Raw genomic sequence first — 21,057 nt, forward strand, 5'->3', positions numbered from 1 at the left:
AAGATGATTTTAGCAAATTGTGCTACACGGATTATTTAAAGTAGTCTAATTTGCATATCACGTGATGAGAAGTTCTCTTAAGGCATATTATACTTTTGTCTCATTCTTAAGTGCTGACTCTTGAAATATTAAAAATGAACTTACAAGCAGACCATTCTTTTTTTTAAAAAAAATCCTAGTTGCCCTGTTTTTAACCCTTTACACTTTTGGTACCATATTTTCAAATTGATTTTTGCAGTTCTGAGGGACAGAAATTTTTCTCCCTTTGGAGGAATCTTGTAGTCCAAACGGTACTTAAACACACAGTAATCTATTATTCTCTATTCAATTATTAGGTATCTTTGCAAGCTCTAATTAATTTGTTCATGATTAGCATACTATTTGGATGGCATAAGGATAAGTTTTTCTCTGTTTTTGCACAGGGCAACACAAACGAACACAAAGGGGCCTACCATACAGAATACATACATGGGGGTGTCAGATAATCAGAAAATCACTGACATTACCCACACTTGCAAAAAGAGATCTTTGCATTTTTACGCCATTTGGGCAAACACTGTTAATGCCCTACTTCCACTTAACAGTTTTTCCACACAAAATGTAACTTACTTCTTAATTTCTTCTTCAACTACATTAACTCCATCTTTCTGAGGATTAAGGAATTTATTAGTAGCGCTTCCGAAGTCACAAAGGACATAATTTCCACTGTCATTTAACAAAAGGTTCTCAACCTTAGGAAGAAAAAAAGATAATTTAGAAATACAATTTGACCTAATTTTCAAGAAGTGTCTCTTGCTTCTTTCTTAACACTTAGTCTTACCGGTGGAATTTATCTAACTATGCAGGCTTCAGCAATAACAATGATCATCAGAAGCATAATAACTGTTCTATAAAGAATAGGCTGCATGCAAATAAGCTTCAGGGCACAGGCTCAGCCTCCACAGTGTGGCATACTGACATGCTGTACACTGTGTGACATCATGATCAGTGTATAAATGCCAACCTGTATAAGTGTATTCTATGTCATCTGAGTCAGGAAAAACAGCGGATGTTCTTAACTAGTGTTTTGGGCTGGTATTGGCTGATGACCATCAATGAACTGAAGATATGTTGATAAAAGCTCTGGAATCCATGGTAAAAAGGTCTGGAGTCCATGCCCTACAAGGAGAGACTTAGGGAGATGGGTATGTTTCGTTTGGTGAAGAGAAAACTAAGAGGTGATATGATAGCCATGTTTAGATATTTGGAGAGCTGTCATGTAGGTGTGGGAGCAAGCTTGTTTTCTGCTGCTCCAGAGACTAGGACCAGCAGTAATGGGTTCAGGGTGAAGGAAAAGAAATTCCACTTCCTGACAGTAAGAAGGGCTGTTTGACAGTGGAATGCACTACCTCGGAGTGTGGTGGAGTCTCCTTCTTTGGGGTTTTTTTAAGAGAGGCTGTATGGCCATCTGTCAGGAGTGCTTTGATTATGTGTCCCTGCATTGCAGGGGGTTGGACTTGATGGCCCTTGGGGTCTCTTCCAACTCTATGATTCTATGAATACTGCCCATTAATAAGGAGATTACAGAGTCAGCCTGATATGGACAGGCTTGCACTGACCCTGAAAGAGCAACAGAGTCATGTTCCATGTTATTGTCACAAGCTAATTAACTGTTTTAAAAGGAGCAACATATCTGAATCTGATTGAAGCTTAGCATCATCATTTTTAACACTACATTACTTAAGGGGCTTTTATTGTAGCTCAGTCACCACTAGGAAAAAAACAGCAAACATTTGGCCCATTAACTTCAGGTTCTCACCTTTAAATCTCGGTGAACAATGGGTGTTTTGCATTGATGCAACCTGGCAACGGCTTCACAAGCATCGCAAAATATCCTCAGCACTTCTGCCTCAGTAAAGCCTGTCTGCAATCTCTGGTTCATCTGATTCACTACCTGTCCCGCTGCAAAAAGAAGGCCACAATTACAGCAATGTAAAAAAAACCCTTACAGAATAGATTAAATAATGTTTTCAAAATTAACACAATAGTCAAATGCTACAACTTTTAACAATTCTGACCAATTAGAAACATTACTTAGGAAAAAGGTCTCATACTGGTACCTATATATGATAGTTTTTGCTCTTATCAGTAATCCAAGAATCTGGGAATCAGTAAATGTCATGCACACGCTTAAGTCACTCAAATGAAAACATATAAATGTTTGTCTATAGCTGGATTGTATCCTCAAAATTTAGTATGAACTGAAATTTAAGCAGTTTTCCACTGGAGTGCACTTTTATTCCCAAGCACTGCCTAGGAAATATAAAAATCCCTCTAATTATACACACCCAACCCAGGAAAGAGGTTTATCTGGCAAGCATTATTTAGCCCTGAGGAATGCCATTAAAAAGCTCTGAATCCATCAAAAATATGCATTAGGATTACAAGAGAGCCTTCAAATAAACTGCTACAGAACAGATAAAATACACTGTTACACTCTATGCTAATTGTAACAGGCCCACAGAGGCATAACATGTTATTTTGGATTTTTGGGCCATGAAGTCACAATTGACTTCTGGTGTCCCCATAGGATTTTCATCGCAAGGGACATTCAGAGGTGGTTTCCCACCATCTGCCTCTGCATCATTACCCTGGTGTTCCTCGGTGGTCTCTCATCCAAATAGTGAACAGGACTGGCCCTGCTTAGCGTCAGAGACCTGGTGAGATCAGGCTAGCCTGGGCGACACATGCTACACACATTGAAATTCCTGCAGCTTATTCTGGTGCCCAAACCACAAAAGGTTACACAGTCAACAGTAAGGCCCCTTCCACACATGCAGAATAATGCACATTCAATCCACTTTCACAACTGTTTGAAAGTGGGTTTTGCTATTCCGCACAGTAAAATCCAGCTTCAAAGTGCATTGAAAGTGGATTGAAATGACATGTGCGCACCGCGGTGAGCAGGGAGGACTCGGCTGGCTGGCCTGGTGCCTGTGCTCTGGGTGGCTGCTGCCTGAGCGGGGGGGGGGGGGGGGGGGGGGGAGAGGAGGCAGAAATAATAGAGAGCCACAGAGCTTGGGACTTGCTGAAGGCTAGAGCAGGCTGGCCCCTGCTTGAGCGGGTGGGGCGGAGGAAGAGGGAGCCAAACAGTTTTTTCTAAACTAAAACCTCAGCATTCAGGTTAAATTGCTGGGTTGGCACTTTGCGATAAATAAGCGGGTTTGGGTTGCAATTTGGGCACTCGGTCTCAAAAAGGTTCGCCATCATTGTGCTAGAACTTTGTGTTGGAAATCTGGCTTCTGAGAGTTGAAGCTAGGCTTGTAGTCCTGGTGTTGAGGGTAGTGAACAGTTGATGACTGAGACAAAATGTGGCTTTCTGTATAAGAACTGAATTTCATTGGGGCACATGATGAAGGGCGGAAATGCATCAGACTAAAAAGGTTCCTAAGGTTTGTCCTGTATACCAGGGCTTAAAGCCTGGCTAAGGCCCCTTCCGCACATGCAGAATAATGCACTTCTCAGTGGCCAAGCCAGCCTAGATGTGTGTGTGTGGGGGGGGATGATTTTCTGCCCCCCCACGACGAACTCTGTGTGCACGTGCCCAGAGAGAGGGCTCCGAGTGCCACCTCTGGCACCCGTGCCATTTCGCCATCACTGTTCTAGCACAAGGTAAAGCAATACTTCTGCAAGTAGAAGAAGCCATCCACAAATAAAAGGGCATGTTTGAAATCAGCCAAACCTGTTTTTTAGCAACAGCATTAGATTTTTTAAATTCAGAGTGACAGAAGTTTACTTACCACGACAGTACTCCATTAGGATGAGCACCTCCCACACGTTATCACTAACAGAGTTAACAGCACATTCCAAATACCCCACAATGTTCTTGTGCCCAGACAACTCTTTCTGAAAAAAGAAGCACATATTTAAAGGGGAAAACATTTCCAAAGTCTGCAAACAGTAAAATCAGGGCATAAGGATTACTCTGAACTGCTAGTGGTATACATTATTCTAGCATGGCTCTTCTAAAGCAATCCAAATATCTGTTTCTCATAATCTTGATTAAATGGATATTTAGAATTCAAAAACTGCCATAAAAATCTGAGATGAGCTGTGCTGTCATCTTCACTCCTTTTAAAGGACTCCCAAAAAAATTGCATCATTGGGTTGCCTGTGAGAACATTGATGATCAACAGTATTTTTAAACAAGGTTTGTTCCATACCTTTAGGGGGCCCTTTCACAGTAACCCATTCTCAAAACAAGTAATTGAATAGTAACAGAATCCATTCAGATGGAATTGTGAACTGCCAAACTGGCCTAGAGCCTCACATAACTTGCTTTTCTTTTCCTGAGATACTACCTTTCAAACATTGCACAAATGTAAATACTGATAACAGCCTCCCAAATCCATCTGAGTCTTTTAAAAGTAACTCCAGAGGATGTAAACTTACCAAGACTTTGATCACAAACCAATTCATGCTTATATAAAAGTGTTCACATCTAAAAATAATGTTACTTACCATAATTGTTATTTCTCTTTTGCAAATATTGAGGTCAGTCACATTATTTACATACATTCTTTTCAATGCGCACCGAATTCCACCATGTGTGCGGACAAGGAGGACAGTGGAAAACCCACCTACAAAGAACAAACAGGATGGATCTAATAACCTCATCTACTAATAAACCTAAGCAGCTTTTTACAGTTTAAGTTAGAGCACATTACAGTCATTAATACTGTCCTTAAAATTTTAACAATATGAGTTACACATGAGGACCCCTCAAGAAGCCACACCTGGAAGGAAGAGACAAAGAGCTATTCCACTTCCCTTCTTCACCCTTCACAATGAACTTATCACTGAAGAGGGAAATGCACTCAGAAGGGTATTACTGTGCCAAATTCTGTTCTTGCAAAGGTCATAGATAAAAGCCAACTACAGTATAATCTAATGTATTGTCGAAGGCTTTCACGGCAGGAATTACTAGGATGTTGTGGGTTTTTCGGGTTGTATGGCCGTGTTCCAGTAGTATTTCCTCCTGATGTTTCTCCTGCATCTGTGGCTGCTATCTTCAGAGGATCTGGTTTGCACCACTACCACCAGATCCTCTGAAGATGCCAGCCACAGATGCAGAAACTTTAGGAGAAAATACTACTGGAACACGGCCATACAACCCGGAAAACCCACAACATCCGAATCTAAGTTTGGAAATCTTTGATAATTAGCCCTTCCTCCTCCCCAAATTAGGGAGGATTAACACTGTAAAATGATGAACTTTTGACAGCTCAGAAAGGGACAGGTTGACTGGAATAGGGACATTACGATCATCTGACATGTTTCCAACTTAATCTGCCCACCTTCTCTCGTCACCATTTCTCCTCCTACTTCAAACACTACTGATGGCACCACAACCCAAAATCACCACAGCAGGCACAGGAAGAGAGGTTGCAATGTGTTACAGTTTTCCTACTTAAAAGCATGACAAAAATAATTAAAATACAGCTTCAGGACAGCCAGAGATCGGATAAACCAACCCAAAACCACCCTTTTTCAGAAACAGTGAGCTAACTGTTTTACAATGGACAGCTTTAAAAGGTAAGAAAAACTTCACAGGAAGCGTACTCGAGAACCATGCACTCCTAGGTGTACACTATATGGAAATGACCTCTAAATTTAGAACATTGAGGGACAGTCCCCACCCTGAACCAAAGTAATGACCCTCCTTGGGGTGCTCTTCCTGGAATGACCCACAATTATTCAATAAGCTTTTATTGGAAAGCAGGAAATCTGTATTTACATAATTACTGCTGATAACATCAGAGTTTGCACACTCAGCATGAATCCGAGTAGCTTGTAATGAGTGCCTGCAATGCAAAGTGAGTGCAACACCCTCAAGAATCTTCTTCAGATTGGGTGGTGCAACATTTTTGCCTTGCCTTGTCTATGGGTGACAATGATATAAGCAGTGGGTCAAAGAAAAGTATCTCCCCAAACTTCCTTACCCCTACAACTCACCCTGCTTCACTGATCACAACTCCTGGGGCATTCCTAAAGATAGAGGACATCATGCGAGTGACATTTCCCAGCATGCACTGGATTTCTCACCCAACACAAGATGTCCTCTGGGAGAACTAAGGGAAGAGACTCTTCGGCGATCATGTGACCATTTGGAAAGGGAACCAACCCATACTCAGCTCTGGGCAGGAGGGGAAAGCGCTCCAAGTGCTGTGAAACTTCTGGAAACCTTTGGTCAGTTCTCCATGGCTGGCTTCCGCCTACACCAGAGCTTCAGGGCTGATGAGAATTGTAGTCCATGAACATATGAAGCGCCAGAGTTCGATACCCCAGGCCTACACAGTCCCCATGCAAAATTGTATTGAATGCACAGCGATGAAGATATGTTACTGGCAGCATGCCAGCCACCGCCGATTACTCTCAAGATAGCAGGCAGTGGCAGAAGAGGCTCTGAGTCCCAATTAGGGGCACATGCTGATCTTACTGGTGCTGTTCTCCCCTTGCTCGCTGCCACTAATCAGCTGTGAAGCAGTCAATGGAATCACCACTCAGCCCACAGCTGATTAGTGGAAAGGGGCAGGTTACGTTGTTCATGGGCATCTCCCACTGCTACAGAGAGCATCTTTGGGACCTGTTGCTTGTTCCTCCTCTACCTACGGTCAGGTTGCGGAAGGGCAAGAAGTGAGTTGCTGACATGGTGCTCTAAAAGCTTAGTTAACTGCCAGCCCTCATATTTCCCATGAACAAAGCATATTTTAACAAGCGGACCTTGAAAATGTATTTGAAATTCTCACCCATCTCCCTTGAAGGGCATGTGTGAAATTCTTACATGCTTCCAAATCTTTAATACTTATATATAATTTGTATGCTCGTAACTAAATTAATACTTCATCTTCCCTAACTTCAGGGAACACTTTTCAGATTAAATATCCTACCAAAGAAACCCTGTGGACTGAAAAGTATTCTAGGGCACATGCAGTTCACACATTATTGGATTCCCCAAGGTCAGAGTCCCCTGGGGTTCTCGGTGCAAAATGCAATTGGGCACACAAATAAACTTAACAGGCCCTGGTAACATTGCTAGTGAAGAACAGTAATTATGTGCAAGTTCTTTGTCAGGAAACACATCCACAGTTATTCATCTCACTGAGATATTCCCAATAAGCCACCAAGAAAACTCAAGATTTCACAGAAACACAGCTTGACAGCAATTGAAATAGAACAGCTGCAGACCCAGGAAGTTACTTTACCATTAGGTGGCATCATCTCCTAATTCAAACCTCACCATCACAATAACTGAACACTTTTGGTAAACAAAGAAAAAAATCTATGTTTCACAGCTGTAAAGGGAAGCAGTCTGCAGAATGTCTGTATGACTCAAATTTTACGCGAAGAAAAAAAATTGGTTGCTTAATATTTAAAGCCACTGAGGAAACATCACTTGCACAGCACAAGGACATACTGACCAAAACTATCACAGTATACTGAAGTCAAGTCCTTCATGCATTTCTTACTACAGAGCTCAGATCCGTGGTGGCGAACCTATGGCACTCCAGATGTTCATGGACTACAATTCCCATCAGCCCCTGCCAACATGGCCAATTGGCCATGCTGGTAGGGGCTGATGGGAATTGTAGTTCATGAACATCTGGCATGCCATAGGTTCGCCAACACTGGCTTAGATAAAATACTCCACATCTGTTCAGGACATCTGCCCTGTCCTGCCCTCGTCAGATGCTGGAAGCTAAGGAGGGTTAGCCCTGATTAATACTTGGATGGGAGACCACCAAGAGTGTCCGGGGTCGCCACACAGAGGCAGGCAATGAGGACCCATCTCTGAACATCTCTTGCCTTGAAAACTCCATAACTGTGACTCACTTTTCATGCAAAACTCAGATTTAACTTTGTTAAGGTACTGGAATTCAACTATTCCTCATTCTGTAAATATCACTTCCCAAGAATTTACCTGTATATCCCTCCTATTACAGGAATTTTGTACCATACTCAAGTTTGCTTCACTCACAGTGTAACACCAGTATGGTAAACTGCCCCTGGATACTGGGGTGGAAGCAGAGGTAATGAAGATTATAGATCTGTCGAGCTATACAAGACAAACTGAGAGGGCGTGTACACATGATTCTAACTGAGGCTAAGCAGAAAGGGTTTAACCCTTCAACTTGCACATACTTTTGCTTATTAAACATGTACCCTCTATACACTTATTAGCATCTTAAACGAGTTATTATAAAACCAGTCTTTTTCCTTTGAAGTACTACCAGAAACAGACGGGGGGTTGTTCAGTGAAGGGTCAACTCCCTTTGTCCTCTGCACATGGTTCCAATCTAAATTGGACCCACGTGCTATTGTAACTTGCCTTTTTCTAATGAAAATGTTATTTTTAGAGCATCCATTCTAGTCCAAGAGATCCAAAACCAGACATGAATGGCAGTCATGTGTTTAGTCGGTCTTCTGGAACGGGTCCAGAGGAGGGCAACCAAAATGGTCAAAGGTTTGGAATCCATGCCCTACGAGGAGAGACTTAGGAAGCTGGGTATGTTTGGTTTGGTGAAGAGAAGGTTAAGAGGTAATATGATAGCCATTTTTAGATATTTGAAGGGATGTCATGTCAAAGAGAGAGCAAGCTTATTTTCTTCTGCTCATGAGACTAGGACCAGGAGTAATGGGTTCTAGGTGAAGGAAAAGAGATTCCACCTAAACATCAGGAAAAACTTCCTGACAGTAAGGGCTGTTTGACAGTGGGATGCACTACCTCGGAGTGTGGTGGAGTCTCCTTTGGAGGTTTTTAAACAGAGGCTGGATGGACATCTGTCAGGAGTGCTTTGATTATATGTCCCTGCATTGCAGGGGGTGGACTTGATGGCTCTTGGGGTCTCTTCCAACCCTATGATTCTGCCAACTCTTATGATCCTGCCCCATAAACATGACATTTGAGGGGAGAGGAGAATCATATGAAAGTATGCACACTGGTGCTGGAAGACGCACACCTGGTTGCACTCGTTTCCCTTTCTCCCCAGAGGAGCCAATAGAATACAGAATGAAAACACACCACAGGGAAAGGGTCAGCTCATCTTACTGACATAAAGCTTTTTGTGTTAAATACCCCTGGCGCAGTACCATTCATTTCACACTTACGACTGTCCCATCATGCTTAATTCAGCCTGCAGGAGCTTGTTCTGAACAGGAATTGGGAAGTGCAAAGCAATATTCATATTACACTCCCAAATGAAATTGCTGTTGTATGTTACTAGACTCCTAACAACTGTGAAATGCAATTATGAAAATGATGGATTTCACCTCTCCATTTTCTTTTTAAATAGTGAGATTTAGGATGAATCAAGAATTAACACACTCATACTAATATTGCTCCCTACTATCAAGTGGCTTCAAATTAAAAAAAACATATTTCTTGCTTTAAAGACTCTTGTTACAGTCTACAGAAGCTAAATGCTGGAAAACCTTTATGATTTCCCTCACCTCTGTTCTTGATTAAGTAGGGCTGAGGCAGTTCCTAGGGTACCTCTTCCTAAAATGTTCAAGATATACTATATATTTTTAAAAACCTCAATGAATGTCCATTACAAGCCATTAACACAGTGAAGTTCACAGAATCCTTAGTGAAAGCAGAAGTAGAACCAATGGGCATAGTCAGTGGATACAAACTATGTGGAGAATTTTCCTGGCCTATTGAATTGGTAGACCCAACTAAATTTTCCAATGGAAGAACGGAACTAACTGCAACCCACTGTTCACCATGCCCTGAGGCATCTTTTTATCACCACCCAGTCTATGTTTTAAAAAAATGCAGCCTCTAGGAAACTTAAATCTCACTTATTGCCTCACAACTGGGCTAGTCCTAATGGACATTTTAAAATCTAATCATACTGCCACCTTCAATCTCTTCTGACTTGTTTTGTTAAGGTTAAGTGGAAAACCTTACCAAAAGCTGTAAATATGAAATATCACCAGGATAACTTGAGTGGTTTTTCCAGTTCTGAACTGTACACTTCTATGTTCTTTCAAAAGTACTACTTGCCAGATATACCACTAAATTAGCTCCACTAAACAGTTGGACAAGGAACTGATTGGTTTGAGAATGGACAACATACTGGAACAAATGAGACTTGTTATGATTACAAATACACATAACAGTTTAGGTTGTTGTTCAAATCACAGAAGCATGAAGTCAATTTTCAGGTAGAAAGGGCAGACATCAAAAGACAAACAGATATAACTGGCTCATGAGCTGAGCACAATACACAAAATGGACTAATTTTAAGTAAAGGAGTCAGAATCCGTGCCTTCTTTTTCACTGGCAATACAGCTTCTGCTGTTCTAAAAGGCTGCACAGGAGACATTAACCACTTCTTCCTCTTTGCTGAACCACCTGTTTTACATAGCTGGGGCTCCTCCATCCACAACACCCACCTTTTTACCCAAACATCCACCCTCAGGGACAGGCCTCACTCTCTTTTTGGGGTTTCTGTTTTCCCTCAGGGAGTGGGTGATGTTACATTTTTGGTGGCAAGCGTTGGGTTATGTGTAATATCACCCACAACACCACCTTTTTAGTATGCACTAGTGCATAGGTGTCAAATTTGCGGCCCTCCAGAGGTTATGGACTACAGTTCCCATAATCCCCTGCCAGCATGATGCTAGCAAGGGATGATGGGAACTGTAGTCCATAACATCTGGAGGGCCGTGAGTTTGACACCTGTGCACTAGTGGGTCCTGAAGGAAAGGAAAGATATAAATCACCCTTCCTCTCAAAAAAACCCTAATCCCAATTTAAATAACCGGTTTAAGTCAAGTTTTTCATTTCCTTGGTTCATTTTTTTAATGAACATGCTTACCAATGGATTGCTTTAAACATCCAAGAACACTGTTTTGCAGATGTTATTTGCCCCAGAGACCCAAGCCGGCTAAAACTAGAAATGAATCCTTCCCTGTATTCTTTACTGCAGAAAGTTCACAGGGGAACGTAAGAACAAGGTGCACCCTAGTCTGGTTTCACTTAGAAGACAAGGTAGCATCAGTATATATACACTTGCACTTGTTATAAAGTAAGAATATTTGAAGTGCAAATAAAAATACCCACCAAAACCTAATCGTCAATCTGGGGGAAGCAGTCCATAAGAATATAAAAGGCTTCAAGGAACTGCGCATTCAGGGCACATATCATATACTAGTTGACTCTTCCTATTTGAAACCAGTTCAATCAAATCTTCTACTGACAATTTCCCAAGCCTCACAAAGTTCTGTCCTCATGCTAGACAACCTGAATCAAAAGCCACCCTTTACAACATTTCAGTGTGTCACACATCACTGATAAAGTAAGAACATAAGAACATAAGAAAGAGCCTGCTGGATCAGACCAGAGTCCATCTAGTCCAGCACTCTGCTACTCGCAGTGGGCCACCAGATACCTTTGGGAGCTCACATGCAGGATGTTAAAGCAACAGCCTTCTGCTGCTGCTGCTCCCAAGCACCTGGTACCTGACGCTTGTCTCGAAAGATAGGTTGCCAGATATTCAGAACCACTGCAACCTTGCAAGTTTTCAGCAAAGTCTTGTAAGCTCATGTTCCACGACATGGTTATACATACTGAGAACCAGGTGCAAACCTTTGTGCCACCTCTGATCTGCCCAGCTTTCCCTGCTGACCGCTCCCCCCACATCCCTTTGCCCACCTGGTAACTGCAGAAAACCTCTCTTTTTCAAAGCTGAGGATAACTGGGTTTTTGTTGATTACTGCCACTGGTTTTGGACTTACCGGTGAAAATGAAATTTGGGAATTTTTACTTTTATTGGACTTTTATCTAATTGTGTTTTTTAAACAATTCATGTGGTCAGCTTCCCTGGGCCACTTAAAGCAAGTTGTGCAAAACTGCTTTAAATAAAAACAACTTGTTGAACAGTTTATAGACCAGTGGTGGCAAACCTTTGGCACTCCAGATGTTATGGACTACAATTCCCATCAGCCCCTGCCAGCATGGCCAAAGGTTCGCCACCACGGTTATAGACCATCTAACGTAAACCTACAGCCCTACCCAAGAAGGTCGAGTCAATGAACAAGTAGAAAGAACAGAGTCTTAAAAGATTTTAGAATTGTGACTGGTTTGTTCCAAAGGATAAGGCAAAGAACACTCTGCCTGAAAAGTCTAACACATGCTAACAAACTAGAAGCTTGCATCCAAAGAATGGACTAACTCAACATTCATTTAACACATCTTTACCCCACATTCCTCATAAGAAGGCAACGGTGAAATTCAGCTTTCGATATTACAAAAGCACTCAAAGCCACAAGTGCAAGAATCTTTCTCTACGCAAACACAGAAACGACACTACCATTGCTAGAATGCAGACTCAAGCTCAAGTAAACCAAAGCTCCCGTTGGCTCCCTGTTCCCTCTCTCTCTCATCAGTTAGCTTCCTATTTCTTCCGTACCTTTTCACAAGCTTAACTTCCTTTCACCTACCATTCCCTCTGGTTCCTCTTTTTCAGTCTGCAGAGAATTCTTCGGTCATTCACTTTGGCTCTAGGGCTTTCCGTCACTTGGCTGCTCTTCCTCCTATTACCCCTTCCTACTCCTAGACTGGCCCTTGGTACCTCTACAAAGTTTTAATTCCATGCACTATAATGCCCGCTCCCCCAAGAAGCAACTGAAGATTATTCACTCAGCCAAGCAGGACAATAAGCTTCACCACCACTAACAATGTACAGAAATTCTAAATAGCAAAAAAAAAAATCATTAAGGCTGCATGACAGCGCTGGAGTTTCTTCCATGGTTGATACTGGCAGGGGTGGAATTGTGGAAGATACTGATATTTAGTAGGAGCTTAACAACATCACACAAGGTTTGTTCTGTTCTCTACATACAGATATAAAAGGGTCTGGGGTTGCCCAAAGTCACAAGTCTCTTTATCTCGCACCTTGAGAGTCAGCACTAAGGAGCTGTGCAGATCAACAAGTGGAGACAGAATAACTGCCTGACCACAAGTTTATTCTCTCTATGTACTGTTAGCAGCTTTGGGTCCCTATTAGGGGGGGAAAGAAGGAACATACATATATCCATCCTTCATAAAGGTATTGTTTATCTGATCTGGAAAAAAATCTGGTTAAATGAAATATCAAATACTTGCTATAGTAAAAGGACAGGAGTCAGAAACTTATGGTGACACTACCAAATGTAGCTCAGTACAGAGTCAGCGTGGTGTAGTGGTTAAGAGCAGGTGGAGTCTAATCTGGAGAACCGGGTTTGATTCCGTCCCCATTGAAAGGAAAGGTTGGTTGAACTGGGGTTTTCAAGAAGTACATCATGTGGTACCTTTGTTCATCTGCATTGTGGGCTGTCACGTGGTGTCTTAGTTCATGGTCAGAGCAGCGTGGTGTAATGGTTAAGAGCAGGTGGAGTTTAATCTGGAGAACCGGGTTTGATTCCCCACTCCTCCACCTGAGTGGCAGAGGCTTATCTGGTGAATCAGATGTGTTTCCGCACTCCTACATTCCTGCTGGGTGACCTTGGGCCAGAACTCTGTCAGCCCCACCTACCTCAAAGGTGTCTGTTGTGGGGAAAGGAAAGGAAAGGAGTTTGTAAGCCTGACAGGAAAGAAAGGTTGGGTATAAATCCAAACTCATCATCATCTTCTACAGAATCAAATAAGACACTTTTAAAAAATAATAAAATATGTTTAAGTTAAGGTATAGAGGTATACAGGCGGGATGCTAGATAGTTAAAGGTATGAATACAATGGCAGGCAAAAACATTTATAGGACTGAAAAGCTTCACAGAGTTCTTTTACAGAAAGAGAAATACTAGTAACCCAAGTGTGAATCATGCAAAAACTTATGCCAGTGCACTAAATTAATTGGGCAGGGTGCTGCTATCATGTATATTTATTACTCAGATTAGGTGTGTGCCACTTCCTATTAAAGGATATTCAATCACCACTATTTGGACTGTGAAAACTGCATAGATTAATAATCATACATCAATTATCAGTAAAGTTTTATACATTTCAGTCATCCAAAACAGCTCTTTTATACTGGCTCTTTGTTGACCTCTCGGCCTGAGTTTTATATAGCTTGGTTCTTTAACTGTTCCTGACCTCTAGCCTTTCAGCTCTCAAAACTCAATCTTATGACCCAAACACAAACTTTCACAAGTATTGCCAGAGTAAGTTGCAATCCCATGAATCATATTGTACATATCAGAATTTAGTAAACTTAGCAGTCTGTTTATTTGGTAAATGGGTAAAGACATTCTCTTCCAATCTACTCCACATTTGTATGCAAAATCTGTCATACAAGGTCCTAATTCTACTGATACTGTTTGAAGAATATAATTTATCTCCAATAAAGTTACCTAGCAAGTCCACAAAAATTACAGAAACCTGCCCGCCATTTCCATGTACCACTGTATGAAGTATGCAGAATTGTTAGTCAGTTTCCGACAAATGGCTAATTGCAAAATTAAGTAAACCAACACAAAGATCTGTTTCATGTGAACTATTAACCATACAAGGTTAGCATCTGAAGGCCACTAGATCAGGGTCCACAACATGGTACCCCACTAAGTGTTTTTAGGAAGCAAGTGAGGCCAGACAGGACTTTTGCCAAGCAAACATTCTGATTGTGCATATTCTTTAAAATGTTGCTTGGGCAGCAGCTGCCACCACAGCACAAGGCTCTCTGCACTGTTACTGAAGTTAAGCTGAGGCAATCATTTTGTTCAACGTATTGTCGAATACATTTTGTTGCTCGCTCTGCCTCTTGCAGCAGCTATTTTGTGGAGGCCATTTTGCTGCTGCGCCCACCATGCCATATCAGCATTCCAACTGTGCCTATAGACTTTAAAAGGCTGGGGACCCCTGCTCTAGAACACTGAGATAATGACAATGACTCCCGGTTGTTAACCTGGATATGAGGAGTGAAAAAGAGGCTTTTGTGGCAGACTTCACTGGAAATCACTGTGGTGCATAGAAACTGAAACGCTGATATGCTATTACTTCTCCTTGCCCAATTGATTTACTGGACTTGCTGGACTTGCATAAATTTTTGCCAGTGTGGTGCAGTGGCTGAGAGCAGGTGGATTCTAATCTGGAGAACCAGATTTGATTCCCCCACCTGAGTGGCAGAGGCTTATCTGGTGAACCAGATGTGTTTCCGACCTCCTACACTCCAGCTGGGTGACCTTGGGCTAGTCACAGTTCTTCGGAACTCTCTCAGCCCCACCTGCCTCAAAGGTGACTGCTGTAGGGAGAGGAAGGGAAAGGAGCTTGTACGTCACCTTGAGTCTCCTTACAGGAGAGAAAGGTGGAATATAAATCCAAACTCTTCTTCAAACTCTTCTTTTTCTTCTCCAGGTGGATCCTTCAGGAAACCTAGTCAGCAGCCGGGATTCTCTCATACCATAAAAGCACTGCCATAGAAGTACAGTAATGGATTCAAGGTGAAGGAAAACAGATTCCACCTAAACATTAGGAAGAACTTCCTGACCGTCAGGGCTGTTCAACAGTGGAATTCACTGCCTCGGAGAATTGTGGAGCCTTCTTCTGTGGAGGTTTTTAAACAGAGGATGGATGAATATATGTCAGAAGTGCTTTGATTGTGTGTACCTGCATTGCAGGGGGTTGGACTTGATGGTTCTTGTGGTCTCTTCCAACTCTATGATCCTATTCTATGTTGCATGTCTGAGCATTTTTTTGCCAAACAAAAATTTAGGCTGTACGTTTGATGTAACAATTCTGCATTCAATATTTTACTCCTCTAACTGTAACCACACACAGTGTGTGAATTCAACAAAATCATTATTTCAAAGTATCATAAATGACAATACTGGAATGGTTTAGGTGAGCTTGAAGGAATAAGATGGGTATACTGATGTCACAATAACCCCTCAAGCAAAACAACGGCACAACTGCCAACCCCTCAAGCAAAACAACTGCACAACTGCCAACCTCTCAAGCAAAACAACGGCACAACTGCCAACCTATCTCCCGAAACTCCCCCCTAAAGTGCTATCTGCTTTGCAGTGGCTATTCAAATACTATCCGTCATGTGTGACTGAAAACTCTCCAGAACTACTTTGTATCTCATGCACTTGCATATCTCGTGAAACTGAATACATATTATTCAACAAGTTCTGGTAAAGCTCGCTATTTTTTTATGAACTTCTGAAAACTGAACTCAAGGCAATGTTTCCCTTGAGCACAATCCAAACAAAGTTTAGGACTTCTAACCTGGGCTTCTTTTAATGAGACACACACAGAGGTGTATGTGTGCGAGCGTAAGGTCTGACTATGGGAAGGAGTTGTCTCCTACTCTGGATGGGGTTGCATGCTCTCCAAGGAGTAAGCTTGGGAGTGTTTCTGGATCCAGGACTCCCATAGGATACAAAGGTGGCAACCAGGGCCACGGGTGCCTTTCACCAACTATGGGCTCTATATGGGGCTACCTATGGTTGGTAGAGAAAGCTGGGCCAGAAAGTGGAGTGGCGAACAGGCACAGTATCATTCCAATATTTGTTCTGTCTACATTCAGTCCCAATTTGTTTCTGGGCCCATATCAATGTGCTGGTATTGAACTTTAAAGCCTTATATGACTTGGTCTCAGCATATCTTAGGCTCATTCCGCACATGCAGAATAATGCACTTTCAAACTGCTTTCAGTGCTCTTTGAAGCTGTGCGGAATAGCAAAATCCACTTGCAAACAGTTGTGAAAGTGGTTTGAAAACGCATCATTTTGTGTGCGCGGAAGGGGCCTTAAGGACCTCTTGCTCTCATATGAACCTACACTGGTCATATTTGAAGGCCCTGCTTCGTGTGCCTCGCCAGATAGGTGGCACTCAGTTTGGGCCACACCTGTCTCACCAGTAAAAGTTGCTGAAGGGCACCTCTGGCCACCTGCGTATTCAACAGGAGTCCCAGGGTCGGGAGCACCCCCAAGCTTCAACCTGCTTCTTTAGGGAGAGTACAACTTCTCCCTATTAGGAATACTTAAATTCAGCTAAAGAAACTGATAAAAATCAACTTGCCTATTTTTCTTAAACTAGCATACAGAATAGATTGGTAATTAGAAATAGTGCAACTTAAAGCAGATTACTACCAACATATAAGAGAACTAATACCATTAATATTCATCAGTTAACAGATGATAATCTTAAAGGCTTCTTTGCAAAAATTTAAGTGCTAATGATACATAAATGGATGCGTTGTCTACTTTGGAACAACTGCAACAGATTACAAATGAAAATGATCAAAACTCCAAAGATGGAAACAGTCTAATATCGTAACAATGCAAGCTGTCAACTAAACCAATGTTAATATACAAAGAATTAGCACCTGCAAATTTCAGTTCCACAGCCAGACAGAGCCAACTTGATAAAGATATAGAAGGCACTCAGACTCTTTCCTCCATGAGACTGAATTTTATCCTCAGTTCCTTATTCTTCAACCCACTCACAAATACATACTGAAAAGCTCCACAACCCAAAAGAACCCTCAAAAAACCCCAAGGCTCACACACACACACCCAGATTTTGTCTGCCTTGTAAGGTGACATACACTGGGATTTGGATGTTGGTGCCAAGAGCTAGAAGCAGGAGGGGATAATCTAAGAATCACAGAGGTTTGCAAAGCGAAGGACTGATGCTGCCACACCCCTCACAATAAGCTTTGTGGCACGCCGAATAATACATCCCTTAATTCTGGAGACTGAGGCCAGCAAAGCAAAGCAAATTGGAATGTGTCTCACATACACAAACACACATTTATCTCTGTGCAACTGGGCTTTCCTGGTTGTGGCTCTCTTTTCCTTTGCCACAAGACTTTCCCCCTGCCTAATTTTAAACACACTTACTGGAAACCCTACTGAGTTCACTAGGACTTGGTTTTCAATGCCTCAAATTTGTACTGAAATCTGACTGTCAACCGATTCACTACACACTTAACTCTGCTGCTGTTCAGACACTGCTAACTAGAACCATTCAGGTGGAATCAATTAAAACTGACCTTGAAGTGACCTGCATAGGGCAAGATGACCTTCCAAAAGATGAGCATCTGTGAAGGACTGAAAAACTGCATTAGTAATACCTACTACTACAAAAGCCTATACAAGCACTAAAACTAAACTGGAATCCGATAGCACCTTACACACTAAAAGCATTTATTCCAGCACAAGATCTGCAATAGCACTCACTTCATCAGAACCCAGCTGCCCTTTGAACTTATATACATGAAGTGGCAATAACACCTCACAGACTCCATAACAAACGGGAGTGATGACTCTGGGCAAGTCAGGAGACATTTTGTAAACTAAGGTATGGTTTACAGATGAACAACACTGAAGCTTTCTATCCTACCCAAAATATTGAATAATACTAAAATAAAAAAAGATCAAGCTGAGAAACACCTTCTACCCAGAGGGAGGAAAACATGGCAACGGCGTTTGCTAAGTGTTATGTTTACAAAAACAGGGCTGCTGAACCCTTCATTTCTCTAGTCTTTCCTGGAGCATTACTATAGGTAGTATTACTGTAGATGTAGTAACCCATGACAACTTGGAAATTCACATACCTTAGAGATGCACAAACAAATCACTCTTACAAGTGGCACTTACACAAAGCGACCATTTTTCTTTAATGGGGTGGGTGGACTTGTTGATTAGCGTCCTGCATCTTGAACAAGTAGTAGCATCATCACCTGAAGCTTTTTACTTGATAAGTTACATCTTATGCCCTTATTAAGTGTAAATGAACCCTACGGCTAAATTCCACTCAGCTACCCTAAAAACAGAAGCAGGGACATAAGACTATATTATTGTAAAAGTATTACAGTTTCAAGACGTTCCCCCAATTTGAGGAAAAAATACTGGCCTGCCTTGCAAGGAGAATAGTGGAAGAGCTATAAACACTGAGCACCATGAAATGTTTAATACTTTGATAACTGCTCCCCTTTCTTCCATTGGGGAAGTTGAAGAAGACACTCTGTAAGTTAAACAACTACTTTTCTAAATCGCCATCAAGTCACAGCTGATCTACAGTGACCCAGGAGAGTTTTAAAGGCAAACGACATTCAGAACTAATCAGCCATTGCCTGTCTCTGCATAGCAATGGATTTATTAAAATTTATCCCACACCACCCCCCCAGTTACAAGGCAGGCCCAACCCTGAAATCTGGCAAGATAAGGCCAGCCTGGGCTATCGAGGTCACAGCTACTCAAAACTAGAACTGCTATCTGAAAAGGCATCAAATCAGGTACTGTCCACTGGAATTCACCATGGTCATTTGCTAAACATGTTGCCAGCTGCAATTAAGGGCAGGCCTTGGATTTGATGAGATCGAGGGCCTATGATTGACGGGTCCAGGCTAGCCAAGGCGACCCAAATCACCACTGGCCAAACCTAACATTGCTTTATTTCTGTAAGGGTATCCAACCAGGTCCTTTCCACCCATATGCATGCAGCCGTTTGCTAAATACGTTGCATACTGCAAACTGCAAGTAAGGGCGGCCCTGGAAGTGGAAGAGATTGAGGACTAGTGGCTGACAAGTCCAAGATAGCCTGGGCCACCGTGATCACAGCTGGCCAAAACGAGAACTACTTTATTTCTTTAAGAGTATTGACTCTGGTCCCTTCCACCCACAGTACGCTGCTTTCTGCAGACTGCAATCAAGGGAGGGCCTTGGATTTGGAGAGGTGGAGGACTAGGGAATGACCAGCCTGCGGGGGGTGGGCGGCGCCCCCGGGGTGTCAGTTCGGGGGGTTCCAAAGGGCGTGGCTTCAGGGGCGCCCGGGTGGGGTCTCGCTCCCCGCCCCCGCTCCGCAGCAGTGCCTCACCTTCCGCCAGGACCTCCTCCACCGTGACCTGGTAACGCCCTACCGAGAAGACCCGGCTGCTGCCCACGGCCGGGCCGCCTGCGGCCACCGACCCCACGCCCGCCGCCGGGCCGCTGCCGCCCCCTCCGCTGCCCCCTCCGCTGCCGCCGGTCCCGTCCGACTTGGGCATGCGAGAAAACTTCTTCATGGCGGGGCGAGGGAGGAGCACCAGCCCCGCGAGGAAGGCCAGCGAGAGAAGCCGCCGAGGTTGCCGCCACCGCCGCCGCTCCTTCTCTCTCCCTCACGCCCGGCCCTCCTGAGGGAAGCGGAGGCGAGGGCGGGGCCAGGCGAGCGCGAGGGAGGCCCCGCCCCCTCGCGCCTCCGAGAACGAGGCTCGCGCGCCCTGCCCTTCGCGACGCGCCGGCGTCCTGCGCGTGCGCGCTCCCTCCCGTCCGTCAGGGGACGAAGGCGCTCATGAATCCGAGCCTTTTACGCAAGCGCGCTGGCTCGATGTTTTGGCATCTTATCGGGGAGGGAGGGAGGGGGGGGGGGCGCGAGATTTACGCGCAGGCGCACTGGCTGGACAGTTTGGCGTCTTATCTCGGGAGGCCGAGATTTACGCGCAGGCGCACTGGCTCGACGCTTTGGCAGCTTATCTCGGGAGGCTTTCTGCGCCGAGGGAAAGCTGCGCGTGCGCATTGTGTTCTTTTAAACTTCGCCGCCTTTGGGGTTGGATGCAATGCCCCCGTTCCCTTTTTCTTGCCTCCTCCTTTTCTCTGCAGGAACTGAGGTTGCCACGCCTGGCAATGCCTTCTAGGGAGCGAAGTGGCTTGCGGTTTTGCATTGAAGCAAAGCTCAGGTTTTGCTTAGCTTTCAGTTTTGCTGCGGGGAACTCAGTACCACAAGGCTGTTTTGTCGAAATTAAAATTTGGTTTTGTCTGGATGTCTTTAGTTGGAGTGACGTTTGCAGTTTTGTACATCACTTAACGCCAGCTGCTGAATATGTAGTGTCCTTGCCCATCCTTCCAGTCGGCGTGACAGTACATCATCCAAGTCTGCTTTGATGGCCTGTAAAAATAAAACAACATAGGCATGATTTAGGAAAACTTTTTTGAAACCTTCTCTCTACATATTTTCACCAGAGATGCTGCTGTTTAAACAGTTGCTTTTTACCATCGTCGCATGTACCCCGCTCTAATATTTCAAACTTGATCTAGTTTATGATCAAA

At 43.3% G+C, this 21,057-nt stretch overlaps 1 protein-coding gene across 3 annotated transcripts in view; it reads right to left on the minus strand.

Moving 5' to 3' along the window:
* The window catches only part of BMP2K (BMP2 inducible kinase), a 57,719-nt gene extending 37,544 nt beyond the window's left edge, over window positions 1-20,175 (minus strand). For 2 of the 3 annotated variants that reach the window (XM_048509440.1, XM_048509439.1), the window contains exons 1-5: window positions 19,850-20,175; window positions 4,501-4,619; window positions 3,780-3,885; window positions 1,799-1,941; window positions 610-731 (exon numbers count right to left, since the gene is read on the minus strand). In XM_048509440.1, the coding sequence (XP_048365397.1) occupies window positions 610-731; window positions 1,799-1,941; window positions 3,780-3,885; window positions 4,501-4,619; window positions 19,850-20,036 (677 nt within the window). In that variant the 5' untranslated portion in view covers window positions 20,037-20,175. The remainder of the gene's footprint in view (window positions 1-609; window positions 732-1,798; window positions 1,942-3,779; window positions 3,886-4,500; window positions 4,620-19,849) is intronic. The other variant, XM_048509441.1, reaches the window with a different exon arrangement.
* Window positions 20,176-21,057: the final 882 nt, after the last annotated feature.

This window comes from Sphaerodactylus townsendi, linkage group LG10 (genome assembly GCF_021028975.2).
Source record: "Sphaerodactylus townsendi isolate TG3544 linkage group LG10, MPM_Stown_v2.3, whole genome shotgun sequence".
NCBI classification, from domain to species: Eukaryota; Metazoa; Chordata; class Lepidosauria; order Squamata; family Sphaerodactylidae; genus Sphaerodactylus; species Sphaerodactylus townsendi.